This window comes from Lepisma saccharinum, chromosome 11 (assembly GCF_977018435.1).
Source record: "Lepisma saccharinum chromosome 11, izLepSacc3.1, whole genome shotgun sequence".
Classification (NCBI taxonomy): domain Eukaryota; kingdom Metazoa; phylum Arthropoda; class Insecta; order Zygentoma; family Lepismatidae; genus Lepisma; species Lepisma saccharinum.
Window position 1 is genome coordinate 48546097 of NC_139239.1, and position 12987 is coordinate 48559083.

General features: G+C 34.5%; 1 protein-coding gene across 3 annotated transcripts in view; it reads right to left on the reverse strand.

The window, feature by feature from the left end:
• The window catches only part of LOC145994783 (cytochrome c oxidase assembly protein COX18, mitochondrial), a 50736-nt gene that overhangs the window by 6298 nt on the left and 31451 nt on the right, over positions 1–12987 (reverse strand). For all 3 annotated transcript variants that reach the window (XM_083131051.1, XM_083131050.1, XM_083131052.1), the window contains exons 3-6: positions 12231–12368; positions 5436–5583; positions 2808–2932; positions 1117–1227 (exon numbers count right to left, since the gene is read on the reverse strand). In XM_083131051.1, the coding sequence (XP_082987177.1) occupies positions 1117–1227; positions 2808–2932; positions 5436–5583; positions 12231–12368 (522 nt within the window). The remainder of the gene's footprint in view (positions 1–1116; positions 1228–2807; positions 2933–5435; positions 5584–12230; positions 12369–12987) is intronic.

Consider the following 12987-nt stretch of genomic DNA (forward strand, 5'->3'; position numbering starts at 1 on the left):
GTTTGGAAACTTCATTAGTGCAAGGAGAGTATATGGGTATATTTTGCATCATTTAGGATCATTCTAAATATATGAAACAGCTATGTATTGGCACTAATACCACAAACATGTTGTTTTGGTTCAGTTAAATATTAATACCTCTAGTACAGAAGGTCCTGTGTCACAAGCAGGAAACAAAAGTGTTTAGTTACCAAACAGAAGCTATGAAAATAGCAAGAAAAGTTGCCGAGACTGTGCGAAGTGGAGAATTGTCTTGGTCATGCACCACATAAAGGTGGCCCACGTAGAGGCTCAGTCTGAAACCCATGATAGATGTCGATGACAGACCAACATAGCAACGTGATCATTGCTCAGTATGGAAACTAGGCCCTGAGCTGCAAGTACTGTCGTGTTATGCAGTCACAATATTATCGATATTTAGTACTCCCCACATTGTAGAAATTGCAAATAAATAATTAAGAATAAGGTTAAGTATCCTAATGTGATATGGTGGTTAGTATGCTACTTTTGTCATTAGTATAGACAAAATAGTTGCAGGTCCCAATATCCTCCTCCTCAAATTTGAAAAATAAGTTTTATCACCATGCTTTCTAAATTAACAAAATTTCTCGAAGAGCTCAGAGAAGCAGCAGAAGAACTTTTCAGAAATCTGAATTGAAAGAAATGCCAAAGATATTACTGGCTCAAATTTTACCACCCTTGGTGCTTTTAATGCAATCCATATTGTTCTAGGTTAAGACAAGTTTTGTACAAACAAAATAGACTCCATTTTGACAGCAAGTCAGTGGTTCAAATTGTCCTCGAACAGCTTGTTAAAACTCAGGAACAGATAGCTAATATATTCCAGGGTAATGCTTCTGTATTTGGAAAAATCTTATTTGAATCACTATTGCTATTAGCAAATGTTATGTTGAGCTTAAAAATTTTGTTCATAGGAAACTGAAAGCGAAGAAGCAATATGTTGATAATAGTACTTCAACCTGAGCACAGAAGAGTAGTTGTTACAAGATTTCCAACATTAAATCATGAACCTATTAAAAATCATTCTTTTACAAATGATATGAACAGGAATTGAATTTTACAGCTAAAAGGCATATCATAGACAACAGTACTTACTGATGGAACACTTGCAGATATTGGTATCATTGCAATGCTTAGCACTCTAAAAAAGTTTGTTGCATATTTCTGTACTTTTGTTGGTTCTTTCACTTTGCTCATAGTTTGAATCTATAACGAGAGAAAAATTAATTGGTCTTTATATGCAACAAGTTTATGCAATGATTTACCCATAGGTAAGCAAGATCGAAAATTACAAATAATTTCATGATAAAAGAATTATTATAAATCAATTAATGTTTTGTGAATTGTAATATAATTAGATCACAACATAAAATGTAACTCAACTGTTACATATTTCCAGTAGCGTGCGGTGACCATTTAGATAGCCGAAGCACTGAATATATAATTTTTAAATAAACAATAGTACATCAAGAGGCAGGCTTGCCTTGATAAAAACACCGCATGCCACTGCTTTGCGGCATTTTAGTCTTTCAGGGGCTCCGCAAAAATGCCTCTCGACACTTTCGGGGAGTCTAAGTATCCTTGGAATTATGCAAAATGTGAATTGCATACTGAAGCAGTGATTCGGTAGCTTACCTTGTATGCACGCCACTGCATATTTCACTGACCCACTGAACATAATACATAATATACAAATGACCAATAGGTGCAAGGGCATACCTCAATATGAAGCTTAACAACTGTTTGTGTGTGTGTGTGCGTGCACATTACATTAAAAATACTTAAAATACTCTTCATGATTAGCCAAAAGTGGCAGAAAAGTGAAGTACAATACATCAATCTAAAATGTACTATTTTGAACAATCATGCCCTCAGCCATAGTGAAGGCATCAGAAAAAAATGAGTGGGAAGGTAGGAAGGGCAATCACATTTAACCGCTTGCCTTATTATCCCAAGTAAACTCAGGCAGTTACTAGGTGCACTTTTTATATTATCCTGAGTATAATCGGGCCAAACTACTTTTTCTCATTCAATTCTTTCTATCCTGTACAAACTCGTGAGAGGCTCTCTGCCACAAAGTACAGTAAATGTCCACTTGGAAGCAGCACCTTACTCAGCTTGATGCTTGGAATGTGTAGCAGAGTGAGAGATGCCAAAGGCAAGACGATTGGCAGTGAATCGCATTACTACTGCCCAGATTGCAATTTTTCCTTTCAGTGGCGGCGATTATGGGGGCATAGGGGAAGTTCCCCCTGGACTTTTTGATACTTTTGCCTCTGTGCTATGCTAAACCTTATGTGTGAATGGAAACTAAACTGTCCTTGCCCCTGAAAAATTTGAAGAAGAAAAATGTGTCTCTTTTCTGCTAAACAATAATGCATGGGAATAAAGACAGTCATGCTTTAATAAACTCCAATCTAGCACCATGCGATTTAATCATAATAACGACCACAGTCCAGTGACTGAACATATTGAGTATTCAATTCACAGTTGGCTCAGAAACGTGAGTTCCACTGCATTGGTTCTTTCATCTTACGATCATCAATCTTCATTATCTTAATTCCAAACTTTGTAAAAGTTGAATGGATGCTAATAAATCAAATCAAATCAATCAAATCAAATAACCAATAACAGAAAGTATAGTTAAAAAAAGTACACACCGACATGTAAATATTAGAATGCCTGTTTTGTAAATGAATTAACAGCAACTGCAAGCAATTAACTATAATTTTGTATCTGATTTTCATTATTATGCAACTGAAGGCATAATGTTTATCTATACCAACCTCTATTATGGCCAGATTCACAACACCAAGTAATACAGGCATGATCCATGAGGCATCAGGGATGGTGAGGTTAGGCACCCAAAGAAAACCTCCAACAGACAACTGCCAGTTAAGAATTTGAGCAGCTGTAGAAATAAAAGAGAATATGATTTGATTCAAGTGAAGTTTAAGTGTCTCAATGTTCGATAAGATCAAAACCAATTGCTATTGTTATTGGTACAACACAACCTCACTTTCATTTCAACATAATCTATATAGAGTTGAATAAATACCATTAAACAAATATTAACTCAATGTGCATACATTAACAATATAAATCTTCATCTTCACGTGTAATTTCACACCATTTCAAACATTTGTAAATTAATTAAAGTATAGCTTACACCTTGTGCCAACATAATTAACATTAACAAATACATTAATTTTTATCTCTTTATGTATTTTTCTTGCAATAATCAATAAATGCAGTGAAAAATAAATTCAATATTTAACATCACTTATAAATTAATCAACTCATTCACAATTTAAAAAAAAAAATTAACCACTAACTTCCATATCCTTTAAATGCTCAGAAGTGAGAAACTTATTCGAGCATATGTTACACTCTGGCAATCATTTTGCATTAGTTGTGCGGGGTAATTTAGTGTACTCAGGTATTTCCACTTACTGTTATAATTTCTGTTCTGTTATTCCAAAGTTAATTGTTCAGTCACTTTTCTTTTCTTCGTTCATAACCACCTTAAATCACCTCATAACCATATTATTTATGCTTACTGAGGGGTATCAAATATGTTCGAATGTGAAATATATATAAAAATTAAATAAAAACAAAGCTCTGAAAAAAAATGTCAGTCAGTTCTGAAAACTTAAAAGGTAGATAAGTACAGTGGAACATCCATTTCTCTTTTCCTTCCCCGGGTTTTACACTTTCCGGCTCTACTAAGACCAGAGTTTTTGTCCAGAATGCATACGGGTCAGTCCATACCGAATGGTACAGCACTGGATGCTTGACAACTTTCAAAATTTTCAAAATTTTTGTTGTTCTAACACCTATGCAGGGGTAGTTCAAAGCATGCATTATTTTTCTAAAAATTGACTTTGTTTAAAAATGGTGGCCATTTTTTGTTTCATGTTTCTGTGAACTAAAAGTAGATGAACGTCATAGTAATGCTTCTCCCACTTATTAAACATTTGTAACAATATTATGTGTACTCATGTTAGTGGTAATTTGTGAGTGCTTTAGGGCCATTTGTCAAAAATATAACTGTATGCCAGTGAAAAATTGGTTCATTCACCCTATATTGAAACCTGTGATATTTTTACTATGAAAAATTTTACCTTTCTGATTTTTAATATTATGTTTGACATGTATTGATTATGCTGTGTAACAATTCTCATTGTGGTAAAACCTGGGACTCCCTATCAAATAATTAGCCTAAGTTGAGTGTATTTTTCATCACAACATATTACTTCATTTAAAGATTTTTCTACTTTCTGAGCAGGTAAGAGTGGTAACACAGTTATTTTCTGTTAGGACTGTCCTAACACTGTCATCACAATACTCCACTTAGTTTCCGAAATATGACATGTTTTATGTCACATGGTGCGTTTGTTCGTCCAACCAAGTTCTGAAAATCTTCAAATTTTCAAATATTTGTAACTTTCAAAATATTTGTTGGACAAGTCTAATAATACATATTTGTCATATTCGACCAAGAATCTATCAGCACAAAAAATTTGAAGCAAATCCATGACTATGAAGCAACCTGCTCTGGGTGATTTTGCGTGGAATGACCCACCAACAATATTGCTCAATGCACGTAAATTTTAACTTACTTTCAATCAATTCCAGCATTTTATCACATGGTGAAAATACTTCGTAAATATTTCACGAATAATTTATATAACCAAAAATAGTTTAAACAATCCTTCAAGGGTATTTTGTCCTACTTCTTTAAACTTTCTCAAGTCAAAACTATTGATTTAGCCAGTTCAAAGAAGCAAAATACATGTCACTGAAAACTAGTAGAATGCATGAACTGTTTGTTTTGTTTGTGGTAATTTGACACCAGGCAAAATTCCTCCATACGGGATATTTACTATGGAGTTTTATATTGCTGAAATAATGGACTGTGACAGTCCTCACAACTAAAGGGGTGTAACAAGAAAAAAAATGGATATTACAAAAGTAATATCTGAATCTGGGCTAGACAAGATGTAACACACACAATCTTTCGATTGGCAACCTGACGTTTCTTAGCAAACTGGAAGGAGTCCAGTCAGTTTTTTACATTGCAAGCCCAAGGTTACATTTTTATAGAAAGTTATATATTCTTATATTCTGAAGCAAAATAAGAATTTAAAAATATCAGTCCCAAGAACAAATAGTTCATCATGAAAAATAAAAGTTTGTTCTACATAAATTACAGCAAATGTAATGTTCATCTCATATAGGAATGAAAATAACTGGTTACTGAGAAATATCAGTGCATTCTTACTTATTAAATACCAATTTTGATTACAGCATTAGAAAAAATTACCATTACTCTATTCACTTTTAAACTTTAAAATATGAACAATATAAGGGCTGTAACTGACAATAATTAGGTAAATCATTAAACTATTTACCTGTGTCCTGAACTGGAAACATATACACCATATTTCTTAATGCTACTGAAAAGCACACCCACATAGGTAACTGAACCCAAAGCAAAATAGTTGTTTTCATTGGATGACAGTTGTCTCTCTCAATTAACAGTCTGTATTGTTTCTTCAGCTGGAATGAAGGGAAAAGTCTTTCTTATACAATGTTGTATATAACAGTACACAAGAAGAACGTTGTCGCGAGAAATGTGAGATTACACACTATGTTAATTACTATATTTTACTATCATATTTTGTCAACAGGTGATGAAAAAAAGACTCAAAAATGAAATGTGTGTATCTCCTTACAGATACTTTTTTTGGAGTGCAAATATCTCAAAAGTTATGCAAAATTCAGCAACTGGAATTAATTTTGAAGCAAAATGTACACTAAAATTTGGACTTATTGAAACAGAAATAAACTTTATAATACTACAACAGATACATGAATTTTAAACATTTGAGAAGAAAATAGTTCAATTTTGAAAAGCTCATAAAATGTAGTTTTATATACCAGTCCTAAGTTTTAAACAAATAAGTAATTACAGGTAAGTAATACTTGTAATGACCCCGAGTTTGCCATTACTTTGTTGTATTATATTATTATTTAACAAATATTAGTATATAATGGCTAGTATATTATCTCATGTTTATTATACTTTCACTTATTTTACAGTTAATAATTCATATATATGTTCATAAATATTATATTAATGTCTTCAACCAAATTTCCCAATATGACCGCCTTCATCATCGTTAACTTTATACACCGAAATATCTAGAAGTATAAATAGCGGCAAGTTTAAGAGATTTTTATATATACAACAGGTATAGTTTGATTCCCTTTTAAACATTGTATAGATTGTCATAAGTTTTATTTCAATCAGTTTAGTGAAGCCAAAGTTATTAATTTTTTAGTTAAATTTCTTATATTTATTCTTAGTTTCATGTTTTTGGAAGACGCCATTCTTTCCTTTGTTATTTCAAAAGCCATTGTTTATTTTGTTGCTGTTTGAATTGTTGCCATCACTAATCAAAATTCACTGTGCCAGATGAATGTACCTTTCAATATGTTACTATTCAAATATATACATTATTGGTACCAACTCTCTAGTATTTAAAAATCATAGTAGCTGGTACCACTGAGTCAGTGGAAAAAGGTAACGGTTTTCCTGTTAGCCGTTAGGAGTGTTTTCGTAAGACACTCAAGAGAACGATGTGCTTTTTCGTAGCAGAAAATTAGGCTTATGCATCTCTCGATGTAACCGGTCAAAACTGTTTTATTTTTATTGTGTATTAAGTTATGTACGTGCGTGTGTGTGTAATTCTAATAAATTCTAATTAGAGTATATCGCGGTTTTTCATTTAAAAAGTTGTAATATGAGTGGACTACCAGAATCGCAGGTGAACAACCACGTGGACCTCAACTGACTTCATAGATGGACAAAAGGGGAAGGAACCAAGTATTTCTGCCCAAACCTTGGGACATTGCCATCATTTTCTACTGAGCTACTAAGGTAAGTTGCACCAGTGTTCCCACGTCGTTGGTGACAAGTGCGGCGCTACGAGGACCGTAGCATACTTTCTTTTCTTTTCTTGCATCTCCAACACTAAAATGCACTAAATCCAAATGTAACATACTACGAACTAAATCTATGTAATAAAAAAAAATAGGTGGAGGGAAATAAATGTCTCGAGACTTTGACTCAACAAAATGCCTTTGTTTTGTTTTCTGCAGTTTTTGTGTAAACGTTTTGGCACACTAATGTGTTAAAACTATCTATTTCTCCCTCCTCCCACTTATTTAAACAATGACTCATTTTTCACGATCATGAGTCTTCAAAATATTATTGTTAAGTTTAATAACGATCAGCAATACATGCCCAAAGAAAATAAAAATATAATAATAAAAAATATAATAATACTAAATCTTGTCATTCTGGGAGATAACAAAATTTGTCTGGGAGACAGGGAGAGTGGCTTCGATTCTGGGATACTCCCGGCCATTGCAGAAGGGTTGGCAAACCTAGTCACACTCTCGTTTCTTTTTCACTGTCTTTTTAGGGACAGAGGTAGAAGGAAAACTGAATATATATATCATTCCAGTAGGGGTGTGATGAAGCTGAAAATTTACCAATTCCGATGTACTCACCGATAATTTTTGGAACTGATATTGATGCCGATTCCAATACATAAGATTATTAAACAGAAATGGGATGTTATTTTCAGCATGAGAAAAATAAATTTACTATGTACATTTCTATTCCATATCATATGTATATTCATATATATTCTTAAGAGATGCGAATGTACATTTGGATCTGCAAAAAGTGGTTATGAGAACCTTTAAGAAGAACATAGATTCTCAAGAGATTTAACATTAGTACACAAGCAGTTCTTTGAAATGCAAAATGAATTCCTGTTCTTAATGTTGGAAATTCAATGCTGTCAGATTCAACTTCAGAAACACGAGTTTTGGAAGCACTTCTGGAAGTAAACTACCTCTTCTCTTATCGTTCACTCGTTCACTGAATACTGATGCAGCAGGTACGACCAAGTATTTTCTCATCACTTGCTTCAGACTTGAATACTCATTTTTGAATTTCCAATACAAGAGCAGATCCTGTTCACGTGGACTAGTTAGTTCAGCAAGGTAATGTTTTATTTCTGGTTTTGAGGTATGTTGATCCTCTGAATGAGAGTTTACAATAATTTTATTACAAAAACTCTACAATGATGAAGAATCATAACCCAATTTTCAATAAATCTTAAAGAAGCTAAAATAAAAAACTTATTAGAAGGTAAAACTCTAGTATTATCTGTACTGGTTTAAATATTGGATTTTTGCCGATGCCGATGTCAATTTCTGCCAATTTTCATACATCTGTAATCTGCTTCAGCACATCCCTACAATCCAGTAATTTTCTCACTTCTGCCCCAAGGCCAGCCATAGCAAAATCTAGCACATGACAGAATCTGCTACTTTTTCAGTCTGCCCGTGGGTGGAGCAAGCGGAGTGACCACGATGGGAGCCATCTTCCGGGGGTGCCAAAATGATCAAATTGAACTTTTCATGTAAAAACAATGATAACTTACAGAAAGAAGGAAAAAAATATTGAATAAACAGAGGCTTGTTCTTCAATGGTATGGATGAAGAGTGCCACCAGTGGCGTCGCCAGAAAGTTTTCTTAGGGTGGGCTCAAGGGTGGATAAAATATTTTTAGGTGGTCTCTGGTTTGGTGGTCGTGGGCAGGGCCCTAGGAATTCTTCAAGGTGGAGAGATGTTTCATGAGAGAAAAAAAAAGTGCTCTCATCAGTTAAATAAAAGCTTCTTTATGCTTTTACAAGGCAAACGAAGCTTGTAAACGATCAACACAATGATGGGGAAAATCATTTCAACTGATAACATGATAACACTAAAAAAAAATTTTATTTACCAAAACTCATTTAGTCACAATAATTCTGCAATGCCATTTTAAACAAATTTATTCAATATTTTTTTCCTTCTTTCTGTGATGTATAACCGATGTTCCAACTATCATTAACATCGGTCTTTCCACGCGTCCCCCCCAAGATCTCAATTTCCTGCTCTCTGAGAAAAGACAGCTGTCTTTCCAGCGTTCTTTCCCATGAAGCCCCGCATATATCACCGCCCCTACTCCGAGGTGAAGGAACCAGTGTGCCTCGCAATAAACTCCCATATCTGTCCGGTCCAAATTCATCCAAATTCGGCTCTCGTCAACATAAATTCAAGCCCAGATGGAGCCTATCGCGGAACTTCGGGCATTTTAAAATTTAAAAACCCAATGAAGACTTTGCCCTTCGTCGGAAACAAAGATCCTCTGTTCTCGTGAGAGTTTGCAGGTGGCCAGGCTCAGAATCGAGACAATTGCCCTACACATGGCCGCCTGGACGAGACGTCATAAATTCCACGATTACCGCCCGCCAGTCTGGCTCAGTGACAGCGAATTGACAAGAGTAAATAGCACAGAATCTTGAACTGCAACCCTGCCAGAACATTTCTCTTCGTATCTCTTCGCTTCAGTGGGATTTTGGCAGCCAAGGAAGGCATAACTTTAACGAAATGTCCCAGTTGTGAGCAATAAAATTAATTAGAACAAGATACTTTTCTTTCTCGAGATCAGCTCTCAAACAAGGTGCTATTGTGTTTTTGTGCTAGGCGAATATCACCCCTCTGTGTATAGATTCTCGCCCTTACATGCAGAAGTGACCACGTGTGGGTGGAGCTAAAAGTTCGACGTCCAATAGAGTGAAGGACAATTCTTCCGGGAAGGAAGGAAAAAGACGAAGAAAAGACTTAGCAGAAACAGTTCGATTTAACAGTTCGATATAGACAGTTCGAGATGTACAGTTAGATACTCACAGTTTAGAAGCTTTCAGATCTCTCGTCTCAGCACCTTTGTAGGTCAGAGAGAAATTGTTTTCTCTTCTCTGGACCAAGTCTAGATTCCTAGCTTAGTGATTTCAGACTTCTTTAACTTAACTGGTTAGGCAATGGTGCTTGAATATAGTGTTTATGTACGACATAGACCATCAGCGGTCTGCGCTGCTAACTTGTTTTAACCCGGTGCATCGCGGGTCCGCGATAGTGTGTTGTTCTTAATGGTGTTTATGTAGGCGAGCGACGTTGTAAGTATCTCAACAGTAATGTATTAAATTATGTCATAACATGTTTCAGTGTCCAGTGTTCTGATTTCTGATTTTTTATTTCCGATTTCTGATTCCTAATTGACATGGTAATTTTGGCTAGTAAATGAAGAGCGATGTATAAGGAATTTGATCGTCCTTTTCCATCGGCCGAACTTTTGGACCGTAGACACGGTGAATAATACCGTGTCTTAATTCTAATTCTAATGGTACATTTAAATTTCTATTACATGAATGAACATACATGCCTATAAAAAACGAAACGTTGGTTCGAACCAGTAAACGCCCCTTTTATTTTTAATTATTGTTATAACTAAAAAAAAAATTATTTACCAAAACTCATTTAGTCACAATAATTCTGCAATGCCATTTTAAACAAATTTATTCAATATTTTTTTCCTTCTTTCTGTAAGTTATCATTGTTTTTACATGAAAAGTTCAATTTGATCATTTTGGCACCCCCGGAAGACGGCTCCCATCCTGGTCACTCCGCTTGCTCCACCCACGGGCAGAGTTAAAATTACGGTCAAAGTAGGCAGCATTTTTAGGATGATGGAAATATGAACGCTAAGTTATTTAAGACTAGTTGTGCAATGATTTTTAACAATTCGTTTTGAAAAGGGTGGACATATTTTGCATTTTGTCTACCTTCGTCGTAAAGTCTTCTTTTTAGAGGGAGTTTGTTTTTGAAAAGAGGTGAAGCAATTCAAGGAAATTTCCTTCATTAGAACTTTGGCAGGACTCGTGATGCCCTTTTGGCACTATTCCCTTAACAGCAGTGTATCGTAATATGTCTATAATGTGCCAAATATTCAGTTTTCTTTTACTTGAGCTGCATGCGCTTCACTTACTACACTACAAATTGACACTTCTTTCCCTTGTTCTTTCATTTTAATGTAGGACTCCCACGACATCTAAGCAGCTATATGAGTCTGACTGTTGTCATATTTTCCAAAAAACAGAATCTTTATCCAGAGCTTGTTTCCAGTTATTAAAGCCAATTTTTGTGAATGTTACTATCACATGATTGCTTTCAGTTCTAAAGGATCTACGTGGGAAATAAGAAACTGAACAGCTTAAACGCTGTATTCCAAAACTATCTAAAGGACTTATACCAATCAGCCTGGAAACTTCTGTTTATATTGACAAATGTTTTCTGAGGAAAATGCGTTAATACAGGACGTTGTGGAAGTTTATTTGGAGTTTCGGTAATATCACTAAGAGAGTTTGAAACAGCAGAATCATTTACTGATACATCCCCTTCAATTGTGTCATCTGAATCACTTTCAACTTCAACTGGCAAAGTACCTTCAAATTCCTCTATACCTGACATCATAATTACTTTTTATGGATGGCTTTATCAAGTATAGACTCTTTACTATCTTATCTAAAACAATCGGATATATACTAACTCATTTACCCAACATGTTCAGCCCTCTTGATCTGCTTGTACTATACCAACAAGACAAATTAAAATTTCATCTTCACACAGACGCAATCACAAAAGAGAATTGATTTACACACAAATTTCATCCAAATAATTTTTGTATTGAGTAATGAGAGTAATGAGTTATAAATATTTATGTTATCTTGGATGAAAACTTATGTAGATGTCACTTTCTTGAGGATAGTATAAAAAGAAGGATTTCGTACGAGAAATGATCATTCGCCACATTCATATATTTACAGGTATAGTACGCAAACGAAGAGCACAATGCCACGAACTCCGCCAAACGTTGTGAATGAACCACGACTGTTAAAATCTACTTGTTCAATTATAAATGAAGTCCAACAAAGGAAACTCCAAGAACCTCAAGAAAACAATTTATATCATGTATTTATTCTATTTGGGTGCGCAGACGGGTGAGCTGATACTATTTTAAAGTTGGCCACAGCCCACCCTCGCCCACCCAGTAGCGACGCCCCTGATTGTAATTGCGAAGAAAAAATATTTATTTGCCAGAAATTCCAGTTATTTGCCCTCACAGTCAAGTATGCAAATTATTTGAAAATGAAATACCAAAAAAATATTATACATTCACCAACAAGTATATCAAAACAATATTCATTTCAGTACACAGATGCGGATTGCACTCTGAACCTGACACTCACCGAGTGATTGTACATGATTCTAGCCTCTTTTTCAGTCCAGTTAAACATTTTCATAGCAATGACAGTCTCCTTCTTCAATTCTGCCACTATTGCTGGCATTTCCAACTTCAAATTTTCAAGCTTTGCAATGATGTAATTCTGAAATGACAAATGATATAGTGCTTTAATAAACTATCACAAAAATAATCTACTTAAGATTAACTGTATTATTCATCCACGAGAAGGAAAAGGTACTAAAATAAAGCTAATTAACAAAGTTCATGATGCATTGTGTAAAATGAAAACCTGGAAGAGAGGTCCCTTTCCCCACATTCTATATTTCACTATGATTTTTGGAGACCACTGTGCCAGTGTTTATTCACTAAAATGAATACAATATATATGTTTAATGAAATAGGAAAAAGGAACATCTCCTCCAGATAATTAACAAAGGTTTTTAACTGTTGTCATGATGTAAGTAAAACAAAGATTCATGTAGATAAACAAGACTGAATGATAATGTACAAATGGTATAATATGTACTGATTTCAACATCCTCATCAACGTTATAGTCATTTGTAAGCAAAATCACAAGTAAAAGTGGAAAATGTGAGCCCTATTTTATGTGAAAATATGAGCCACATTTTATGTGATGTCACACTTCAAAATAAGTTACTGGTGTACTTTTTTATGAAATAAAACTTAATTCTGAGTGCATATTTTTGTATTGAGTAATGAGTTATAAATATTTATGTAATCTTGGACGAAAACTTATGTA